The sequence below is a fragment of the Pholcus phalangioides genome, unplaced genomic scaffold, assembly GCF_987345545.1.
Source record: "Pholcus phalangioides strain wild (caught in Gottingen) unplaced genomic scaffold, Ppha-v1.0 ptg000007l_1, whole genome shotgun sequence".
Taxonomy (NCBI): domain Eukaryota; kingdom Metazoa; phylum Arthropoda; class Arachnida; order Araneae; family Pholcidae; genus Pholcus; species Pholcus phalangioides.
In genome coordinates, this window is record NW_028301600.1 from 59,579,747 (window position 1) to 59,603,391 (window position 23,645).

General features: G+C 37.9%; 1 protein-coding gene across 13 annotated transcripts in view; it reads right to left on the reverse strand.

The window, feature by feature from the left end:
• Nucleotides 1-23,645, reverse strand: part of LOC149085566 (serine/threonine-protein kinase Sgk2-like) — a 125,321-nt gene that overhangs the window by 36,082 nt on the left and 65,594 nt on the right. For all 13 annotated transcript variants that reach the window (XM_089233676.1, XM_089233675.1, XM_089233670.1 and 10 more), the window contains exons 8-9: nucleotides 22,730-22,897; nucleotides 4,466-4,578 (exon numbers count right to left, since the gene is read on the reverse strand). In XM_089233676.1, the coding sequence (XP_089089802.1) occupies nucleotides 4,466-4,578; nucleotides 22,730-22,897 (281 nt within the window). The remainder of the gene's footprint in view (nucleotides 1-4,465; nucleotides 4,579-22,729; nucleotides 22,898-23,645) is intronic.

Consider the following 23,645-nt stretch of genomic DNA (forward strand, 5'->3'; position numbering starts at 1 on the left):
GATAACGCAAGGCCACAAAGAGCTCTTCTCTCGACGATTTTCTAGAGAGTGAGGATATTCGCCGGATGGATTGGCCAGCCAGATCTCCAGACCTTAACCCTATAGAGCATTTCTGGGACGCTCTGGGGAGGGCAATTGCAACTTGCAACCCCCCTCCGGGAACTTTCCAGGGAATGAAAACAGCGTTGCTGAACGAGTGGGACCAATTGCCACAGGAAATGATAAACTGCCTTATTTCAAGTATGAAATTACGCTGCGAGACCTGTATATCTGTAAGAGGGGACCATACCCCCTATTAACCCATTTTTTTGTTTATTCTGCAATCGCTGTTTCATACCTTCCGACTCCAACTAGTGTTACACGCGATCATGCGTGTGTATTACAACTATTGAATGGTATTTGTTTTGTATTGTATCAATGTATGTACATATCAAATTGCATTAAAATCGGTACAGTAGTTCTAGAGATAATTGACCAAGTCCGCAAATTCTCTTAATTTCTTACAGCAGTGTGTGTGTGTGTGTGTGTGTGTGTAATATATATATATATATCGTAATTTACTGCCATTTATATGAGATGGGTTGGAAATGAAGGCACTGTCTATTGGTGGTCGCCTCAAGTCCATTAGAGAAAATATCTTATCTATATCCTCCCTCTGGTTCGAACCTGAGACTGTGACAGCAACCTTCACAGTGGCAGACGAGCAGCTTACCACCACACCACTTGGGTGCTAATTAGGTTATACTGGTGCTACTAGAGGATGAGAATTCTATAAACTGGTATGCCGAGTGCTTATTATGAATTTGTGAGAATTTGTGAAATGTCAGTCAATGATTAGAAAAGAAAACCATGGGCTCAAATGAATTAAATTTATAGTTGCAGATAACAGATTTAGAATTTGGCTGAAACAGTATAAAAGTTTATCTTTAAATGTATGTATATGTGTTCATTCATTATATGGTGTCGGGGCCAGATTAAGAAGTTTGGAGGCCCTAAGCACTTGAATGGTTTTGGTGCTCCTCTTCCCAGTCCCTAGAAGTATATTTTACTCAATATTGAATTTATATTTATAAATGAAAAAAAAACTAATGAAATTTTACGTTTCAGAAGTAACTAATCTAAGGCCCTAAGACAGAATTATGGTGTGAATATTTCTAAGGAAGGACATTGAAGGTCTTCCCAGACAATGCTTTTCTTTTCTTACTTGCAAAGTCTTTGATAATATCAAAAGATGTCTTTCTCTGCTAATACGAAAGTTTCTACAGCTGGCTGATGTGAAGATAAATCCAGGAAAGGAAATTCAACTGCCCTTGCAAGGAATCAAACCCACGTCCTCTCATTTTTGCACTGGATGTGTGAGCGTCCTAGATCACAAAGCCAATGAATCCTCTTTCCTTAGAGCTTGTGTGTGCTGAATGGGACTGTACAGGGACAGCCAGATCTATCTCAGGGCAAAGCTCATAATTTCTGACACTGCCAACAGATGGCAACTTATCCGAAGATGATGCCACTCTCTGCTATTACTACAAAGGTTTTGACAGTTGTCCATGTACTGCCCTGTTCAGCACACACAAGTTTTAAGGAAAGAAGATTTGTTGACTTTGTAGTTTAGGGCAGTCACTCTGTGAATGAGAGGACATGGGTTCGATTCCCTGCAAGGGCAGTTGAATTTACTGTCATGGATTCATCTCCGCATTCGCCAGCCGTTGAAACCTTTGTAGTCTTTGATAATATCTCTTGGGGTTTTTAAATATCTTTGGAAGTTAAGTTTTTGGAATTTTTCTTTCATATTTTCCAAAGAGAGACTACGATTTAAAACTTTTTTAAAAGATATTTTAGCCATCGACTGCTTGTTTGGATTTTTTGAACCGGCTTCAAAAGCAACCACTGAATTTTAGCATGGCCGATATTACTCAGAGGTACATTATACTTGGTGAACCAGTCAGTGGGCACCTTTTCTTCTATACATTTTCGAGTTGCAATATACATTTGCTAGCATTTCTTTTACTTATACGGTGGATCAAGCTAAGGTGGGATTACACTATGAAAGTATTACAAAGCTTGAAAAACAACAAATTAGCCAAATACGCTGATTGGTTGAATTTTTTAAGTTTTAAGAACTTTTTTAAAATGTTTATAGTGTGATGCTGGCCTAAGACTTCTTTATACCTATATTCTAGGGACTCTAGATCAAACCGAAGGTACTGAATATACATAGTTCCAATTATAATCATTGCATTATTGTGAGAAATACACTCAAGTTAAATATCTTTTTTATTAGATTGCATTGTAATGATGTAAATAAATACACGCTTCCAAAAGTTAAGCACGTGACGGCTTATATAACATAACGACACCACTTTAACCATGTCCTTCTGGATGGGATGGTTAATGGAACAAAAAAATTCATGGTGCTCGGACGCATAGTCCTTTCATGTGGAGCTTTCAGCACACAGTATTAGCAAATATTGTCTTACCAAGTGTTGCTGCAACAGTGAATATAAGAGGTGAAAGTCACTCGTGGACTCCACTTGGGTACTATAGCAATATACAGATCATCAGATGGGGGTGGCCACCCTGGTTGACTGGACCCATCTCCGGTCAGCTGTTTGACTTGCTTGGGAATTATTTTCGTAATCAGTATATTGCTATAGTAGCTAAGCAAAATTGATGAGCGACCTCCACAACTGTTACTTCCAAGGTTGCAATATCACTTGGTAAGACACTATCTGCTGGTACTGAGTGCTGACAGCTCCACATGAAGGAACTGTATGCGCGAGTACCATGCGTTTGCACAGTTAGGGGAACACAATCTACAGGGGCAAGATAAAAGTGGTGCCGTAATGTTATATATAAGCTGTTGTGTGCTTAACTTTTGGAAGCAAGCACATCAATGGTGTTGTGTTTATTTAATGCAAATTGCTCTATTTTGACTTTTCAAACGTTTATTTTTAAAAAGGAACTTTCTATTTTACATTCTCAATTTTTGAATTTAAAAAATTAATTTTAAATGAAGGAAAATATCTAAACAAAATGAAGCCATATGTAGTTCCTACACATAACTAACAGAACACAATTTCACAAAAGCTGATAAAAGCTGCCTATATGATAAGACTTCCAGATCCAAAATTTTTACTAAATTTTAATTGTTGTCTTATGAGACTAGAAGCTAATATTTCACTGAATAAATTCAAGCTATATATACAATCATATCACATGGTAGGCAGCAGTCAAAAACACTGGAAGAAAAAGGCTTATCAAAAGACTGTCTTCAACACATTTTTGTTTTCGTGTCCCACAAGTTATGCATCAATTGAAAGAATACTTTCAAACTTTTGTAAACTTGGAAATCATCTTGGCGTAGATATGGCAGCTAAATTAGATAAGTGTTATCAAATGTTAAGAAACCCAGCTGAGCTTGATTATTATGTAATAATCAAACACTAAGTTTAATTTCATTCTGCAGTCATATCTATTGCATTTTTCTAATTTTCACATGACAAATTTTTATCCCATTCTTGTTTCTTTCACGTTTCAATAAATCTAATATTTAACACCTCTCAAGACAGTTTATAGTTTTCAAGTGCAATCCCATAGCTTGATAATTTGATATATCAGTGATACAACCCTATACATATAGTTTTGAATTTCAAAATTTTATTATATTTAATGTAATTAATAGTACAATATAATTTAGATAGTATAAAGTTTATTATTTGATTATAGAAGTTACTTCTTCACCAAATTGTAAAGTTTCACTTATAGTTATAAATAAGAGGTTTTTGACAGTTTAGGAGAGCATGGTAAAAACCAGGGTAAATAACATGGTTTAAGTACTGTCCAAAACTTTTCCAACCCTGCATAGGGTCCCTGTTTAGCATTGGTTTCAAATACACAAAGGGGGACACTTTCTTTTTTCTCCCCGTCCCTACAATCATTAGATTTAAATTTGTTTTTAATATGCTTTAAATTTCACTTGTCAAACATTTTTACCAAGTCTAACCTTAGTAAAAATATTTTTAAAACAAATTTTGACAGGCTATAGAATATCTCATTTTATTCTGCAATAATCAAAATTTATGTAAAAAAATTCCATAAATTTGGGATGTAAAGCAACCATAGATACATAAAGATGTTATAACCAGTGCCGTCTTAAGGCATGGGCTCACCCGGGCACGGCCCGGGGGCCTCAAGAGAAAAGGGGCCTCAAGAGAAAAGGGGCCTCACAAAAATGAGATCTAATTGAAATTTCCGGGAATTTGCCTGGTAGGGCCTCAGAAAGATCACTTGACCCGGGGGCCCATGATGCTCTTAAGACGGCCCTGGTTATAACAAAATATGGGTGGACACTTTAAGCCACATCAAAAACTTTTGGACTTCTGTCCCTGAACTCAAATTTCCTTGGACAAATCACAGATTTCTTGAGAAAACATTATGTATTTAAATATTTAAAAAATGTACTCACCGATATATTATGCCTTCAGAATGCAGATAACCTAATGCACTTGTAATTTCTGCAGCATAAAACCGCGCCCTTGGTTCTTGAAAGTATCGTTCTCTTTGCAAGTGAAAAAATAGCTAAATTGAGAGACATTTAAGATTTATAATTGTTGGATAGTAATAAAACTGAAAAGCTAATATTAGGTGTATGTACATCTAAGGCCGGTATTACACTATAAAAGATTGATACAATCCCTTTTATAAAACTTGAAAAATCCAACCAATAAGATCATTGGTTGCATTTTCTAGAATGTAATCAATAATCTTATTGGTTGGATTTTTCAAGTTTTATAAAAGGGATTTAATCAAACTTTCATAGTGTAATCCCGGAGTAAAACAAATTTTTCATCAAAGTAAAATATAATATTGTATTTATGCTGAAGAACCCCCCCCCCCACACAAATTGAGATCTGGAAATTAACAGTTTGTATGAAAGGTAATTAGCAATTTGGTACAATATGAAGGGTGGAGAGAGAAAAAAATTTTCTTCACTCAACTCATTGTTGCTCTTTTTTCTTGTCTCAAATACAAAATGAGATGACTGCTTAAATTATAAACACAGTGGAATCTCGATAACTCGACATCTATTATTGCCTTGGTTGGCAGAATACTAATTTTAATGTAGGGGAAACTAAGTCGACACATGTTTGGCTTAAGTCGACTTCAATTTTTGTCCCTTTACCACGACTGGTTTTTAAAATTGCCCGTGTTACCAGTTAAGAATTTTTCGACATTGTTCGTAGGTATTTCGACAACCTTTTGTTTTTTTGTTCTCTATGATGGGTCTCTTTTATGCGTTGGGGGCAGGAGACCATGCTTGTGAAAAATGAATGTTTGAAAAAACTAAGAAAGGTCTTTTCATGGTAAAAAAAATGTGTGGATATTTTCGACATCCAATAGGGATAAAAATCTCATCTATTTGGAGTTTTGATATTGTCTGTGAAGGAGAATGTTTGTGGCAGAACTCAGTTTTAGAAAGTTTTGTTCTTGGAATGATTTCTTGGAAAAGAAGTAAAAGAAAAAGTGCTAAAGCCTGTGGTTAGACGATGAATATATCATTTTGCTTTCATTGTGAGTATCGACGGTTGTGAATGCAATGGTTCCATGCGAACTTCATACTTTAACTTCAAAAATCAAAATTTTGAAAAACTATAATCGAGTAAAACACAGTGAACTCGCCAAAGAAGGAAAACATTTTGTCAGCATTTGAATCTTCTTATAAACCAAGCAGAAAACGCATAAGAAACCAGACTTCAGTGATGTAGAAGTAACTCTTTTGTGATTCAAATCCGTTTGATCTCACTCAATCCCATTATTAGGACCACTAATTCAAGAGAGTAAAAAATTTTACAAAATGTCTCAATCAAGGTGATTTTTACTGCAAGCAGTGGATGGTTGACTCGATTCAAAGAACGCCATCTGATTGTTTTTAGGAAAGTTTGTCGAGAGAGCATATCTGCATCTCAAGAAACTGTTGAAAATTTTAGGAATGATATTCTCAAACCATTTGATAGAAGAGTATAAAGATGCAAATGTGTTTAATTGTAATGAGACAGGTTTATTTTTTCGGTTTTTGCCTAAACAAACTCTTGCCTTCAAAGGAGAAAAATGTGAAGGATGTAAAAAACACAAAGATCATTTGACAGTTCTTTTGTCAGCGAACTCAGACAGGTCAGAAAAATTAAAACCATTAGTTATCAGAAAATCAAAAAAAATCGCAGTGCTTTTAAAAATGTTGAAACTCTTCCTGTGAACTACTTATGATTGCAAGAAAAAAACATGGATAACATCAGAGATTTTTGAACAATGGTTAAAGAAGCTAGATAAAACTTTTTTCACTTGAAAATTTTCCATCTATTTTGCATAACTGCACTGCTCATCCAAAAAAATATACTTGATTATTTTTCATGAGGTGAATTTTTTTTTATACATTTTAATTCTATTACGAAACAATCTCGAATCAAAACTAATGAGAATTAGCATTTTATTTAATGGAATTGTTTGAATGTGCATAATTACGTACACAAAAGCGATCGGACAAAAATTTAGAGTGAAACCCAGTTAACTCGACATCTGCTTAAATCGACATGTTTGTTGATACATTTGGGGTGTCAAGTTACCAAGAGAGAGTACTGCATTTTAATATATTCAAATTTTATTACAAAATATACTCATTGCCATAAAAATTTACACACCCAGAAGAAGTCGTCAAAATGAAACGAAATTTTACACATGTAAGTACTACGTTGATATAAGTAAGTGATTAGAAAATCCAAGAAAAAGGATCATTTATTGCAGAAAAAAGTACAGATGAACAGAAGTTTTAGTACTCTGTTGGACCCCCTCTAGCACAAATGCACGATGCGATACGAGCGGGCATTGAGGCATACAAGTTCCGTATGATGTCCTGAGACATCTCTTTACACAGTTGCTGTAAATGCGCCTCTAGTTTGACCAACCTCGTAGGGTGTCCAACTTGCCGTCCCAAATGATCCCAGATATTCTCGATTGGTGACAAATCTGGGGATAGAGCAGGCCAGGGAAGGGTGGTAATGTGGCGGAGGCTGTAGCACAGGAGGATGTCTTGTGACATCCTTGCTGTGTGTGGCCTAGCATTGTCTTGTTGAAAAATAGCTCCTGGGAGCCCTGCCATGAGTGGCAACACATGTGGCTGAAGGATGTTATGGATGTACCGCTGGGCTGTCATTGTGCCATGGATCAATATTAGGGGTGACCGGGTATCGTAAGCAATGGCACCCCATACGATGACACCAGCTGTGGGAGCAGTGTGTCGCTGTAAAGCGAAGGCAGGATTGAAGCGTTCACCACGGGGCCTCCACACACGAACACGATTGTCATTACTGCTCAAGTTGAATCTCGATTCGTCGCTGAAGACGACCTGGTTCCATTCCATTGCAGTCCAATCCAGTCGTGCTCGACACCACTCCAAACGGAGGCGTTGGTGGGTGGGTGTCATTGGCAGCACACGTAATGGGCGCCGTGATACCAGATGTCCTTCAGCCAGGCGCCTTGCGATGGTTCGGGAAAACACAGGGGCCCGTAGTGAAGCTGCTGCCTGTGTCTGGATAGCGGCCAATGAGGCAGTTGGCTCTACGCGTGCATTTCGGATGATATGACGGTCTTCTCGACGACTGGTCTGTTGAGGGCGTCCTGAACCTGGTCGCCGTGTAAATGACGTCTCTTCTGTCCACTGGTCCCAACACCTCCTCACAGTAAAATCAGAACGGCCTAGTTGATGAGGCCTAGGCAATGAGCTACTCGCCGAGCTGACCACCCAGCTTCCATCATCCTGATGATTCTTCCCCTATCAAACTCTGACAACTGCTCATATGGTCTTCGACGGCGGCGTAACGGCATATCTACCTCAGCATTTCCTTTGCAAACGATTAAATACACTCCAGCAAGCTCTGCTTACCTGTTTTATACTCCAAGGAGAACGAAGTTCAACGCCCTCTAGTGGCATTACGCAATGCGCAATCACGCTGCATTTCTAATCATTTGCATATCTGCCTGACATGTACCTTCAGGCCAACTTTCGTTTCGATCCCACAATTATTTCTTGGTGCACAAATTTTTATGGCAATGAGTGTGTGTTATAAAAACGTTTGTGAGAATCAAAACATTAAGTAATTTGTGAACATATTATTTTTTGTATAATTGGGGAGGGGGGGGGGAGAAAGATACAATTACTTCCACACTTTTGATCCTGTCTTGTAAAAAGGGTCCCTCTGATGTTGATTTTTTTTTCAAGCCGAGCACAACTCAGGTCTATCGCAATGGGCAATTTACTACCTAGTAAGTTGTGCCGGAAGTGTAAGTATGTGTACCTAGCAGTCTGAGTGTGTATCTAGTGTTGTGTATGATTTTTCAGTGCTGCCATGTATATCTCAGAAGCATAGGCAAAGATTGACTTGGAAGTCTGGGGGGGCCACGATGATGATGTCAGCTCATATATACATATACACATTAGATCAGTCGACTCCACCTTTGACACTTGTATCTCTGCCCATGCTCAGAACTGAAGTGAGTGAAGTGTAATGACTAAATATTTGTACTGTCGCTCTCTGTGGCGAGACTTTTTAACGGGGAGATCGGCTCGCATTTGTGCCTTCAAGTTGGGAACTACAAAAAACCAACTTAAGCCGACCACCACTGTGGTGACGGTGGGGCTCGAACCAGGGTCCTCGCGATGCGAGTCAGTCACTATGACCACTTGACCACCACAGCGGCTCTGATGTTGATCTGCATGGAGATCCCGGCAGCCTGTCACAGTACAATATTCTCTTGCTCGAAGTGTGCAGTTATGGTCATTATATGTACATTAGGGCTTAATTTTTTTTCCTTTTACCATAATATGAAAATATACTAAATATTTCTTCAATATATAAAGATTAACCCGTACCTCATCAAGCTTGACTGAATGAAGATGTAGGAGGAAAAATTTGCTAAAAATTAAGCATTTAAAAATTTTTATTACTGGTATTAAGAAATTGTACGATTTTCCTATAAAATTATTAAATAGCATCTTTAAAAAGGCATATGAAAAACAACAAATTCACTTTTTAATAATATATTTAAATAAATTTTTGTTTAAGAGTAGCCTTCTTGCAGTCCGGGTATTGCTTTCTGTGGTCTTCGACACACTGGAGAAGAAATTGCTTCTGCTCTTCATCCACAGTTAAGAACCCATTAAAACTTTGCATCAAATTCACCCCTCTTTCAGCTGCCATTAACACTGAGATTCCGGAATGTTTGTGACTTTAAATAAGAATCGTCCCTATCCCAAAGATCTGTACTGAGAAAGCTAATGTCGACATCCAATTCCTTTAACAAACGGAGCACCGACTGTGTGCTATTAAACTCTTCAACCATGCTTTAACATACCATTACAACATACATATGTTCTTCAGACACTTTTAAAGCCAATTGCTGTCTAAATAAAAACATTTTGAAGGAGTAAATAGCCTTTGTCATCCATTGAGCATGATTTAAAGCCTCTGGTGCTGTCCGTGGCCTGATTTTGATAGTCGAGTCAGAGTTCCTTCCAATAAAAACTATACATAATTCAACGAGCTCCTGATAATCGTGCTTCAGTTTTCCATTTTTCAGTGCATTAAAAAGATAATTCATATTACTCAGTATTTCGCTCTCACTACATATTTCATTTAAGTATATATTTATACCCGTCCACATAATTTTCTTTTTCCAAATTATTTCATTTTTCTGATTTTTTTGAAGAAAACATCTGGACTACTAGTCACTTGAGGTAACTCATGTTCGAAAACACTTTGTAGTACTAAATCCTACATGTGCTGCCGACATTGAAAATGTCAACTCTCGATCTGCATACTGCTCTAGCATTGTAATCGCACCATTCATACAACCAGTATTGGAACTGGTTGTGCCAGAACAGAGAATTTGAGCCTTATCTTCCAATCCCCAATCTTTTAGAACATTCCATATAGCCATAGCTTGCTCTTTCCCTGAAGAATTTTCTAATTTTGGCACCCAGAGTAATTTTTCTTGATCTTTATATGTAACAATGATAGGTAGGCTTTCACTTTTTAAATATCTCACATTTAAAACAGGTAGCAGTTTACCATCCCAATGAACCGATACAAAACTGGGTTCATTTTCTTTAAAAAATTCTTTAATCTTAGTAGCCTTCGCCTTACTAAAATATTCCAGATATCTTTAGATCGCATTTTGATTGATTGCCAGTTCATCTATGTTGTACCCTAAAAATTCAGCTGCGGCTTTGAGAATAAAAACAGTATTTCCCTGACTAATGTGGCACCAATCGAGTACAGTCATTAATTTTAGAGTTAAAAAACATTTCCTCCCACGTACATTTTTCATCCCTAAACCTATCTGTGCATCCATGTTTTCCTCAAAAGTCGTCTGGGCAATGTTTGATGAAGGCCCAGGTTAATCAGAAATAACCTCAATGCCTGACGATTCTTCTGATGAATCCATGAAATTGCCAGTGATCTCAGAACTACAATGAGTCTTAGGTAGTCTGTTTTCATGTTCCAACTCTCAAATAATGACTTTTCTTCATGCTCTGTTAGCTTCATAATGACTCCACTAAGACATCCCCTTTGCCCCGACTCTGACTCAGTAAAAATTTTCTGTCTCCTTCAATTTTTATAATTCCTAAAGTATTAGTGTGAGCAATGTCAAATAAATTATTCAAGTTTGATATAAATTTACATTCATGTTCTTTCTGTGTGTTTGACGTACGGCAGGCATTTTTTGAAGATTATGCCAATAACAGAACATCGCATTCGCGCACTACTAAATAGGCACTTTCACTTAGGGGCAGTTTAACTTCCAGTAAATTATAAAATAGCACCGATAGTACCTGTCTGTTAGATGGAAGTTTGCTTCCAGTAATTTGATGACACTCACTTCCAATTATATAAATATCTCGATCACCACTTCTCAAATTAGAAGCCATAATTACACTCGTAGTTGGCTCGGACAGCAACTAGAGTTGACTGAGGGCGGAAGGTGGAGTGCCACATGAATGAACAAGTCACTGCCTGCACCACAGAGTATTAAAGAGTTAATATGCTTTGGCCTGCACCCACTAAGGCTCTTGAAGAATAAACTGCCTCAATATGCATTGGAATCCACGTGAAATAAAGGAGAAAATATTTTTTTGGAGTTTTATTCTAAGTAAAAGATAATAGTAATTTAGTCTTGAGAAGGGCCTTTTGATAAATTAAAAAAAAAAAACCAGTAAAATTGAAGATGAAATGAGACGGGAAAAAGCAACCACGTGGGAAGGGTAAAATAAAATAATGGACACAAGAGAAAAAAAAAAAAAGACAGTTGCACAAGTGCAGTGAATCTTTAGTATGTTATAGTAGTTTTAGTGAGTTATAATAGTTTTCACCCCTCCCGCTTTAGCGCAAGCTTACGATCTGCTTCGCCATTGAAGTGACAATGCTTTACCTTCAAGCGCTTTGGCACTCACTGGCTTCCCACTTCTACCGCGATGAGGCATGGGTTCCCAACCTCTGATTTGAACAAATGAGGTCTAATTGTTTCTTGGAATAAAGGAAAAAAATAGGGGGGTGGGCAAACTGCAATTAAAACAAAATAATAAGGGCCACCCTAACGTATATGAACTATGATACAACAATTGTGGGCCAAAAATCTGTACAATGGTTACATATTAATGAGACCCGAGACCAACCCTTCATCCAAAAAAAAGATCACACTGTTTCATGGTGTATAAATGGTATTACTCATTTTTACGAAGTTTCGAAAACATTAAGGCAGAGAGATATTGCACCCAGGTGAATTAATAAAATATTTTTAAAAAATACAATTTAAGTGACCTAGATTTGTCAAAAGAGTAGAAGTTTTACTTACAATATGTGTCAAGAAGAATGGTAAGACAATTACACAGCTTGCCCTAAAAGACTGGGTCATCTTAAAAACATTATGGATAGCCTGGCAAAGTGAATATTTCTGCAAAAAATAAACATTTCCCTACCTGGCTAGAAATGTCTACCAATTGACAAGCTTACTCTCAAAAGTAGGGTTACCAGTCATCCTCATAAATGAGGAGGTCATTTAAAGTGTCCTCGTAAATTTTTGAAATTTATCCTTTGTCCTCATTTTCATGATTCAGAAAAATTTTCCCCTTCCTAAAAGAAAGAAAAATCACACAGTGAAACAAAAGTCTGTTCATCAGTGTGTTTATTTGGGCTTTTTCTACATATATTTACATGCTTTAACCACTCGCCATCTAAATTCATAATAAATGAGAACCCAAGTAGCACAGATGCTATCTTAGCCACGGTCCTGCACTTTCATTATACTAATTGAAGCCCCCCCCCCACACCTCTTTAAAAACAGCTCTTGGTTTAGAAGAAAACCACGATATCTATTTTGACAACACTATTGTTTGCTTAGCAACAGCTAATACAGTGCACTGGGGAGTGAGTTACTGTAATGGCTATAATCATAATCATTCCATAGTATTATTCTTTCCCTTTTATGAGAAGCTGTCAGACAACATTTTGACACGTTTGCTGTGTGACACTGTATTTTTTGGTCACTGATTTAACTATAATAAACCACTTTAAATTTCTAAACAATTGCCTAAAATAAATTGTTCAGGTTATGGGCCAATACATCGCAAAATTCTAGTTGCATCCGGCATCCTCTTGGCAATTTTCGCGAGATAATTACGCTGTGGTGAACCGGCATCCTCACGTGGTGTTTCTATTCTAGCATGATTAGGCTTAGTCATCTTATGTACTGTGTGATTTACTAAGATGGAATTCAAAGCAAATATAGAAAAACTCAAAGGTTCCAAGAATTAAATGAAGTAGAAGAGACAAATAGAATTACTTTTGTAGCACAACAATGTTTTGGACATCGTGAATGGTGATTGTCCTGAGCTGATCAATCCTGGTGCGGCTGCCAATACTGAACAAGACTGCTTTTCAAACGAAAAGCAAAGCGTTCATGAAAAGTGACGCTTTAGCTCAATTGTTATTGGTAGGGCTCAAAGGATGATGCCAATGCAGAGTTGACCTCAACCTGTGATTCGGCAAAGTCAATTTGGGAAAAGCTAATCTCCATTCACAAGGAAAATTCTAGACAGCGTGTCGACCATCTTATGGAACTGTTTTTCACCAGCAAGGAAGATCTCTCAGACGATATTGTAACTTTAATTTCGTGGCTTCAACAGGATTTTAATGAACTCAATGATGAGTTAAAAAGATTGGTGGAAACAGAACTTCCAGATCTTCTACCGATGAGCAGGATCATGTCCACTCTTCCTGTGAAATACTTTGAATTTAAGAGCGTGTGGGAGTCTGTACAAGAAAGAAAATTAAGTTGACAGAAAGACTTCGGCTTATTGAGATGAGGCTACCTGTCAAACCCGAAAGTAATGCCTGTGTGTCAAAAAAGCCTTTCAAAAAGTGACAAATGTTACATCTTTAAGATAGCTGGTCACCTGGCAAAGAATTGTAGACAAAATGGCAAGAAAGGTAAACCAGCTGGTGATGCCTTTATGTGTTCTTCAGAATGTTCAGTCAGATGGTACATGGCTTGCTGAGTGGAGCATCAGCTCATATGACAAGTCACAGTGAGTACTTTGTGTCATTTAATCCCTTCTTAATGCCAAAAACAGTGCACTTAGGAAACAATGGATTAAGAATCACCTGGAATCTGTGTGGTATGTTCCTAACATCAGCAAGAATCTATTCTCAGTTGGTCAGACTCTGAATAAAGGATTTGAATTTTAAGCAACTAAGCAGGGGTGTGCTTTTACTGAAAATGAAGTTGTGCGTTTTGACTGGAGATAGAACTGTACAAGGGCTGTATGCCTTGAAGATGAGGGTAGTGATTCCAGTAAAATCTGCTGAAGTACACATTGCTACAGCTCAAATATATCTACAGATATGGCATGAGAGGCTGTCTCATTAGAATTCAAAACATGTGAAGGCAGTTTTGGATAAGTTTACATCAGAACTTTGTGCTTGGATTTCAGAGTTATACGAAGGATGTAACTTCAGGAAGCAGTGCCGGAAGCCCTTTGGAACCAGAACTCAGAGACCTAATTTCCCAGGAGGACTTGTTCATGCTGATGTGTGTGGTCCTATGCATCAAAAGTCCTTGGGTGGAGCTAAATACTTTATGCTTTAAAGATGACTTTTCGAAATACAGAAGTGTTTTTTTTATGCAATTTAAATGTGAAGTCTCCAAGTGCTTTTAAATTTTCTTGAATGAAGCAAAAAATGCTGGATATACTATTAAGAAATTTCTTTGTGATGGTGGGACTGGATTCCAAAATGCAGAGGTTCATGCCATACCGGCAAAAGATTGAATAGTGTCTTGTATATCCATGCCTTACACTCTGGAGCAAAATGATGCTGCAGAATGAGAGAACAGAACCCTCGTTGGAAGTGCAAGAAACATGATACATGTGTGAACTTCCATTGAAGTTGTGTGCAGAAGCTTTCAACACTGCTGTCTGTGTGCTAAATGGGACTGGTCTTACTACAGTAAAAAGAAAATGCTCCATGAACTGCGGTTTGAGAAAGTACCTAGCATTGATCACTTGCATGTCTTTGGCACAAATGTTTTTGTACATGTGCCCAAGCAATGCAGGAAGAAATGGGACAAGTGAGAAGAAGGGTGTTCTTGTAGGTTGCAGTGGGGAGAAAAATGGTTACTGAATCTGGATGAAACATCACGACAAAGTTATTCTAAGTAGAGATGTGTTTTAACCAGAAAAAGTGAACTGTGTGATTGATAATGTCCCTGTAACAGATAAAAACTTATATCCTTTGGAAGTCGTTACGAAACCAACCCCTGGTGCATTTTCAGATTTCAAGGAAAGCAGTCATGAAGGGGAAGCTTCAATTGATGCTTCAGCCGAAGATGAAGTAACAAGTGGTCTGCAAGATATATAGAAACAAGTTGAAACCACCAGCAAGATTGAATGTTTTTCTGGCAGAGCACTGTGAGCCTGAAACATACCAAGATACCACCTCTGAAAACTCAGGTGAATGACTGAGTGCCATGAAAAAGAAATTGATTCTCTGCTAGCTAATGAAACATGAGAGCTTATGAATCTTCCGTCCAACAGAAAGACAATTGTTGTCGCTGGGTCTTTCATATAAAGTACATGCAGATGAATCTATTCAGCATTATAAAGCTTAACTTGTTGCTAAGGGATTTAGTCAGAAAGCTGGTATTGATTTCCAGTTGCGAGGTGGGATACAATAAGGACTGTTTGAGCATTGCTGCAAGTAAGAATCTTAAACTAACTCAGTTTGATGTCAAGACAGCCTTCCTATATGGAGAACTTCCTGAGGAAATTTTCATGGATCAACCTGAAGGATTCACTGATGGCATGAAACAAGTTTTTAAACTCCTCAAAAGCATTTATGGTCTAAAACAAGATGTTGGAATGAGAGGTTCAAGAGGTTTACAGCTGAGGCTGGGTTGCAACAATCATCTTATCCATACATATTTTCCAATAATGAAAAATCGCTCCTTCTGTTTTTGTATGTTGATGGCATAATAGCTGCCAATGAAATGAATTCATGTGAAGAGTTTCTTATGAAACTGAAATTAGAATTCTCTGTGGTTGTAGAGATACCTGGGTATTTTCTGGGGACGCAAATTAATACCCTTGAAAATGGAGACATTTATGCACCAAGCTGCTTATTACAGAAAAATTTTGGATATATTCAAAAATGTCTGAATTAAACCCAGTTAGTGTTCCGATGGAGAAAGGCTCTATTGTGACTGTTTCAGTTTCAGCAGATATACCCTATCATGAAGCCATTGGGAGTTTGATGTTTTTGGCCATCGTCTAAAGACCAGACATCTGCTTTACGGTTGGAGTTTTCACAGGTGCTGTATAAACCTCAGGAAATACATTGGAGCATCGTAAAAAAGAACATTGAGGTATCTCAAGGGTACTGCGGACTAGAGGATAATGTATCAACATAAGTCGAAGCGTGACCTAGTGTCATATTGTGATGCAGATTATGCTGGTGGTCAGCCACTGGAATGAATTCATGTGCAGTGAAGGTTGTGGAGAAGCCTGTGTCAAAAGTGTGTAGCCTTAACAGAAGCAGAATTTTTGGCTGCCAGCCAAGCTGGTAAAAAAGCAATTTGCTACATTCTTTGCTTCAAGAAATTACTGGTTCCACAGAACCACCTGTGTTACAGATTGATAACCAAAGTGCTATTCGCCTCATAAAAAACAGTTTCGTAACAAAACAAAACATATAGATGTCAGGTAAAAGTTTATCTGACAACAGTATGAGAATGACTTTCTTCGAGTAATGTACTGCAGCAGTATAGGTGAGCTTGACTTTCACTAACAAAATCACTCTCACAAGAGATATTTGAAAAATGTAAGCAGCTTATTGGAATGAGCAGTCTTACTTAATTTGTGCTTATTTGTATACGAGTCGTCCAGTTGCAAAACTCATTGAGCGCCAACCAGATTTTTTTACAGAAAGTGAAAAAGAAACTTTTGTAGAGTATTTTTTGAGCTGACTGCTTGAAATTTAAAATTTTAATGGCACATTTGTTAAGATGGCACTGAAATTACTCCTTCTTACTTCCATTCAAAAATAAAAAAAAATGGACAAAACAGATTCCTTATCCCTTTACCGATTCTTGAAGGATACTGGGAGGTTCGTGAAAATAACCTATTTTTGCTTTCTGAAATGGACTCGTCCAAACTTCACCTCTCACCTAATCCCCCGTCCTTCCTTCCATTCAGTTCCTATTCATGCCGGCCACAGCGTTGCTGTTCATTTTTTCGTTTCAAGATACCCTGTGGAGACAAATTGTAAACTGAAATCTACAGCATTTTTCTTTTATGTAAAAGAGTAGGCACCCAACTCTTTTTTCTTCATGAAAGACATGTATATATGCATACGAGTTCATTTTATCCCTGTACGCGTATACGGGTCCAGCTGAAGGTCCGGTTAGTTATTTATTCGTGAGCGGCGGTATATCGCCCTTTCTCTTCAAGATATTCTCGCCAACTTTGCCAATTATTTTTTCCTTTTCTCGATTTTTTTTATTTTGTAGAAGTGAACTATTAATATATGAATTTTTAATTCAAAAGACAACTTCAAAAATTAGAAAAGACAAGTGCTTCCAGATATAAACTTTCGTGTATCTCGATATGAAAACAAATAAGCTTTATCAAAAAAAATTCAGGCCCCATTCCAATTTTACGTTAGCGTCAGGAGGGGGAGGGGGTGTATTCGTTGATTTTTGATTACGAGAAGGGCGACAGTACGGAGCTTGTAAAAACATGAAATTGGGTCCAGCCTGGTGTCATTATTTTGAGTGGAGTGTCTGTGCTATGCTGACTTTTGACAAAGACAGAGGAGTAAAAATATTGGCAAAATTCTGCCGACAAAAGAGTAATCTAATTTATTTTTGGTTCTGTCAGAGAAATTACGAATAACTGACGTTCTCCCCAGGGCCGCAACCAGATGCTTGGTCACCTGGGGCAAGTGCGCATTTTGGCACCCCTTTGTAAAGGTAAGGTTTGAGAATGAAATTTGCGCCCCCTCTGGTCCAACGCGCGGGGCACGAGATCCGTCTGCCCCCGCCCCCCTAGTTACGGCTCTGGTTCGCCTCCTCCATTAGAAAACAGAAAGTGAAGATGTAACGAAATATTTTCGCACACTTGTTGCTGGTGATACCTTGAAACTTACAGGCGGACAACTATTAACATGATCGCAACGTATTGGAGGTGAGGGGATAAACTTAATTTTTCCGCTTTTAAAGTTGCAAAAAGTGCTTATGCACAGTATATCTCCTTGAAAAACTTCACCCTGCTACTGTGCCTCTAGTTCCAGCCATATTGAACTTCCTCCAACTCTTCTTGTGATTGGGGGGGGGGTGATATGGAAGGGCATTATGTTTACCCATGCATACAAAAGCGACATGATATTCACAAATATACGGACAATCATTCAATTGTCATTCAAACCCCCCCCCCTCTTAACTGTGGCCCTCTTGCATTTTCTGTATATTTCTGTCATAGGCGTCTGCAGAATTTTCTCGAGGGGGTAGGGGTTCAAAATTTTTTCCTTCTGGTGGGGAGGTTACGTTTTTTCCTGCAAAATAACACTATAATCTCGGTTTGAGGGGAGGGATTAGAACCTCAATATCCCCCCCCCCCGTACGCCAATGATCTTTGTCCACGCTTATGCTTGTGATAAAAAGTAATCCGAGAGGGAATCTCCTTCTTATTGGTTAATATAGCATATAAAAGGTATTTAGTTTCGATATAGCATTTTTTTACCGAAATAATTTTTTTTAAATTTTTGGTTGACTTGGAGGAGGGGATACGGACCCTCTATGCACCTTCCTGCTTACGCCTCTGCTTATGACGATATATTATCCACTATCCTATCTCCTTATAGCTATGATATACGTGTACTTGTGGTCTCTTGTTCGTGACTATATACTCGCTGTCGGAACTTTCAATTGGAGAATCGGAATCACCTGAATCCTCATGAAACAAAATACGACGAATTTCTTCATACACGAGACTTTCTTTAGGCATTTTCCAAATCGAAAGTGATGCTTCAAATCGATAATTGACAACTTAAACATAGAAATGATAAATATTTAAAATTCTCAAGAGTAAGAAAAAAGGTCAACCTATTCACGTTTGGATAGAAATGGAATGTGAGTTTTGAAGAAAAATATCTATTAGTAAAACCAACGTTGACCTTTGGATAAGATCGTATCTGTGGGGAAGAAAAGGGGCTGGCCATTTTCTGAATGCACTACCTAGAAGCAATAGAAAACTCGATTTGGGAGCCATTCGAAAACTTTACAATCAATTTTGTTGTATGTATTCACGTACTAATCCGGTGCCAGTGTACTTTATTTGGAACACTCTCATAAAAACAGCCCACTTATAAGGTATTATCTGCTTCGTAAGAAAAAGAGAGGTAAAATCACTATGTGGAAGTGTCCCTTTTGCGAAAATGAGTTTTTCAAACTTGACAATGAAAGGACACAAATCCCCTGAACAAATTACAGCCGTGCCCTTTTTGCTCACGTTGACTGTCTTCTTATCAATAATCTTAACCCCAGTTGGTAGTAAACGCAGATGTTTATCAAAACGCTAGATCCGTAGAAAATGAGGAAGTCTCATGCTCAGATACTACTACAATCGGCCAACAATCAGAGGCGTATTTACTGTTTTGCCTCCCTTCTCCCATTCTATTCTAATATTCTTGACCACTTATTCCTAGAATTCACCACCCTGGGAAGTATCCGTCTTGGACTCCCGCTCCTGTGAAAACGCCTGTGTCTGTAAATCAGTAAAACACGCTTTGGGCCACTCGCACGCTGGCATAATTGTCATTCACGTGCTCCCACAATCTCTACGTTCCCCCCTTTTGGTCACTCACATGATAGCATACGCTCTATGCCACGATTTTGATCGCTCACTGACCTGGCATAATCGCTCTTTAGGTTACGTTTTGGTCATCCACATGCTTGCACCCGATCAAGGTCACGATTTTGATCGCTCATTAACCAGGTCCCTCGCTCTGTAGTTCTTTGTTTGGTCATTAACACGCTTGCAACAATTCTAGGTCACGCTTTTGATCGCTCACCGACCTGGGGTCACTCGCTTTCTCTTTTGGTCATCCACGTACTTGCACACGCTCTAAGTCAGGGTTTAACAATTCCCAGGCACCAGGTAACTATGACGAATATAGAAATTTGGCATTGGTACCTAAAATGTTATATGTTTGATTGCTAAATTGAAGTGTTAGGATAACAAAGTTTTTGGTAATTATGTCAGTGTGTCTACCAACATGGAGAAGGGTTGCTGAGTCCTAGATAAGCTGAAAAAAAGCATTATTTTCAAAATAAAGCCATTATTTTAAAAAAAAATGCTTGGCTCCTATGAAATTTGGTTGGTGCTTAAATTATTTTTTTATTTGTCAAGCCCTGCTCTAGGTCACTCACTCTCTAGGCAGAAACTGATTTATGATTTTGCCACTCTTTTCACATTCTACTAATTTTCTCGGCCACTCATTCCTCAAACCTGCCGCCCTTTGCTATAGCTTGCTAGGCTCCCCCTGTAACAATGTGTCCTCCCCCCCCCCCCACATTCTCTATTTAGGTGTTTTTTTTTTATCATTGCACGGCCATTTTATGCACAAAAATGGGCATAATTGAGCCTGTGCAGTCTGGTGCCAAATCCTACAGGCAGCCGTCCCAGAAGGAAGTCAAATCGTATTGCTAGAGGTTTGTGTACTAACCTCTCAACTAACAATCAAAAACCTTAGTAATACGCTAAAGAAATAAAACAGCACTTGCAAAATTGTGCACAAAATGAAATATACTACTTAGTATTATACTACTACCACGGGCTCAGTTCATGTGCATGTTAATGCCCCTTTGCAACATGCCCTTATGCTTTTTTACACAAAAAAAACATACCGTAATTTTTTTGCTTTTTACAAATTTTTCTTTATTGCTTTTACAGTCCTAGTAAATAATATTGGTCGGCGATTAGTCATGTTTATCCAAACATAGAAGGTTTTCTTTGTGTGAACTGAAAATATGCGTATTGATGACCAGGGCCGCAACTAGGGGGGGGGGGGACAGGCGGACATGGTGCCCCGGAGAAGTGGGCGCTAATTTTTTCGGCTTGATTTTCCAACTCCCAGAATCACAACAAAGTGCTTTTATACATTTTTGTCACTAAAATTACCACCCTCTCAAATTTTCCGTACGGGGCAGCTGTCCCTCCCTAACGCATGATCCAAATATATAACCATTAGACAAAGTAACAGAACTTGCGAAGCATATGGCCGTTAGGAAAGGAGTCTCAAGGTTGTGAACGTTTTCAAGCAGGACCGTTCCCAGTTTCCTAGTAAAAATTCATTTCAGCTTATGTAGAGAATCTTTTCATGTTTTTCATTCGATACGAGGGGCATCATCCCCATAACAATAATTGTTACAATAGTACATTAAAATTCATTTTCACTTCTAAAAATCTTATTAGGAGTAAAATACTTCTCCGAATTTTGGGTAAAGGAAAGTTCTTTTCATGAGAGTATCGACATAATTGTAATAAAAAAGAATAAAACATTTTCTGAAAATTTCAGAAGATGGAGGCTTTCAGAAGTTCAGTACGGATAACATTACACAAATGACAATGAACTTTCGGAAATCTAGCAATGTTCCAATTAATAAATTGCCAGGATTTTGTTCAGATAGAGCACCTGTTATGACAGGCTCAATAAATTGTGTTGGTATGCAACTAATAAAACAAAATTATTTGATGCCGCGTGTCCTTTTTTTTGCACATAAGCTGGCTCGAATTGTAAGTCAAGTTCCAGGAAAACGCAACAATCGCAAAAGTACAAGATACCATAAATTCTAAATATCTAAACAATATAATCTATTATAAGCAATAAAATTTAACACATCTTGATAATTTTAAAATTCTTTTCCCAAAATTATTTCGCCAACGTCATGGGTAACAACATGATAGTGTAACCTCTCGTCTTGTTGTATTGTTACAAACAACAGTCAGCTTTATCGAAGTGGAGCTTCCGGAATCCAACTGATGGGGCGTATACGCTTGTCTTTCTCGTTCCCGCCTCTGACGACAGCTGTCAATCATCCCTCCCTGCCCCTTCACAAAAATGTCTTATATACCCATACCCCCCACCTCGGCCGGCTACGAGCGGTTTGGCTGTTTGCATGTAGAGCCGTCTACGGCCGGATTGGTTTTTATAGAGTTAATTAGGATGTGGTGCTAGATTATTTAAAAAAAAAATTTGTACCCTCCCTTATAAAGAACAAGCTAAAAAAATTTGGTGAGCATATTAAATGCAACTAGCTCTGTTTTGGTAGAAAAGCAATTGTTCTTTGTTGCTATAGTGGCACCACCTGTTAAAGGCATATAAGCCAAGCTGCTAATGGTGTGTGCGAAAACATCTTGATTTGAAAGTTTGGAAATCTGATAACCCTACTCAGAAGTTTTAACCACATTTCATTTTTATGAGACGTCTGCACTTGAGGCATGTAATGGGTATTGCACATAGCTAGACAAATTGAAAGAAAAAAAAAATTGGGATTTTTTGAGCCCTTATACATAGGCGGAGATAGACTTGGAAGTCTGGGGGGGGGGAGAACGGTCATTATTGCTGGGAGTTTATACATTAGATCAGTCGACTCCACCTTTGCCGCTGGGGGGCAATGCTTCCCAAGGGCGGAGCATTGCCACCACCACCACCCATGCATCTCCACCCATGCGCTTGTATTTCACATATAATAGAGCCTACTTTATGCATATATACTCCCATTCTTCCCCCACTCCACTTAGCAATCTATCTATGAAGCTGGGGCAATCTGTGGAGATGACCCTCAAATGGAGGTCGAGTGGGTGAAATAGACGGAGAAAAAAAAATAGACATTTTGAACAGCGGGATATAAAACTTAAAGTATCCGCCATTTTAAATTAATCTACGGTCACATTGGCTTTTGTCTAAATTCAATTTCTGTCCTTTGAATTATGACTGTAATAGACTTCTAAAATCTGGCTCTGGACAGTTTGAATCTCTTTCTGATATTCAGGATTTCCGATTTTAGTAGGCCCCATGGAGAGGTTTCACTGTACTTTTATACAAAAGATGCTGAAAATACTTACTTCCCCACCATTCACATAATCTAGAACAAAATACAATTTGTCAGGCGTCTGGAAAGAGTAATGTAGGCCAACTAAGAAGGGATGGTGCAGGTTCTTTAGCAAGACGTTTCTTTCACTCATGACATGACTTTTTTCATTCCGTTTCAAAATCATCTTTTTCTGTAGCACCTATATGTATTAAACCACAGATACCTTTTATAGAAATAATAAACAAGTATTGTTTAGTGAACTAAACATTTAAGAAATGTACTTTTTTCCCCAGTAAATGATAAAGCAACTTAAAAAAAAAAAAAAAAAAGAACGTTCACCCAAGTTCTTTTGTGTGAAATTGTGTTTGCTACAGGAACAGCTTTCTCACTAAAAAATAAATTTATGCACTATTGATATTATACATTTATAAATTTATTGTAAATCTTTCCTCCTCCCCCCCCCCTCCAAAGTTGAAATTATAGTTTTTCAGTAGAAAACAAATCTCCCCTTTGGGAAAAAAGAACTATGAATCACACCCCCACCTTCAGAAAATCCTTAGTAAGCCTATGAATTTGCTCCTGCACAGTAATATCGTGGAATAATACAGTCGGGCTCACATATAACGAACACAGATGTTACAGATTCTCACATATAACAAAGTTTTTCCTGTCCAGTGAATTTCCTATTGCTTATTTATGTTATTTGATTGCTTATAACAAACAGATTTCAGCAAAGTATGCCTATAAAAAATTTTCAATCAGTGTACAAACATTAATCTTTACAAATTTCTTTTTCGGTAAATTTGCCTTTCTACAATGCGTGCATATAACAGATATAATATGCCCCCTTTCTTTCCCAATAAAACATTTTAATAGGGTGTTTTTGAGGCGGTAAAATCCTCTTTGCTTTATATATATATTTTTAACTTTTCTGTTAAATCCTATTT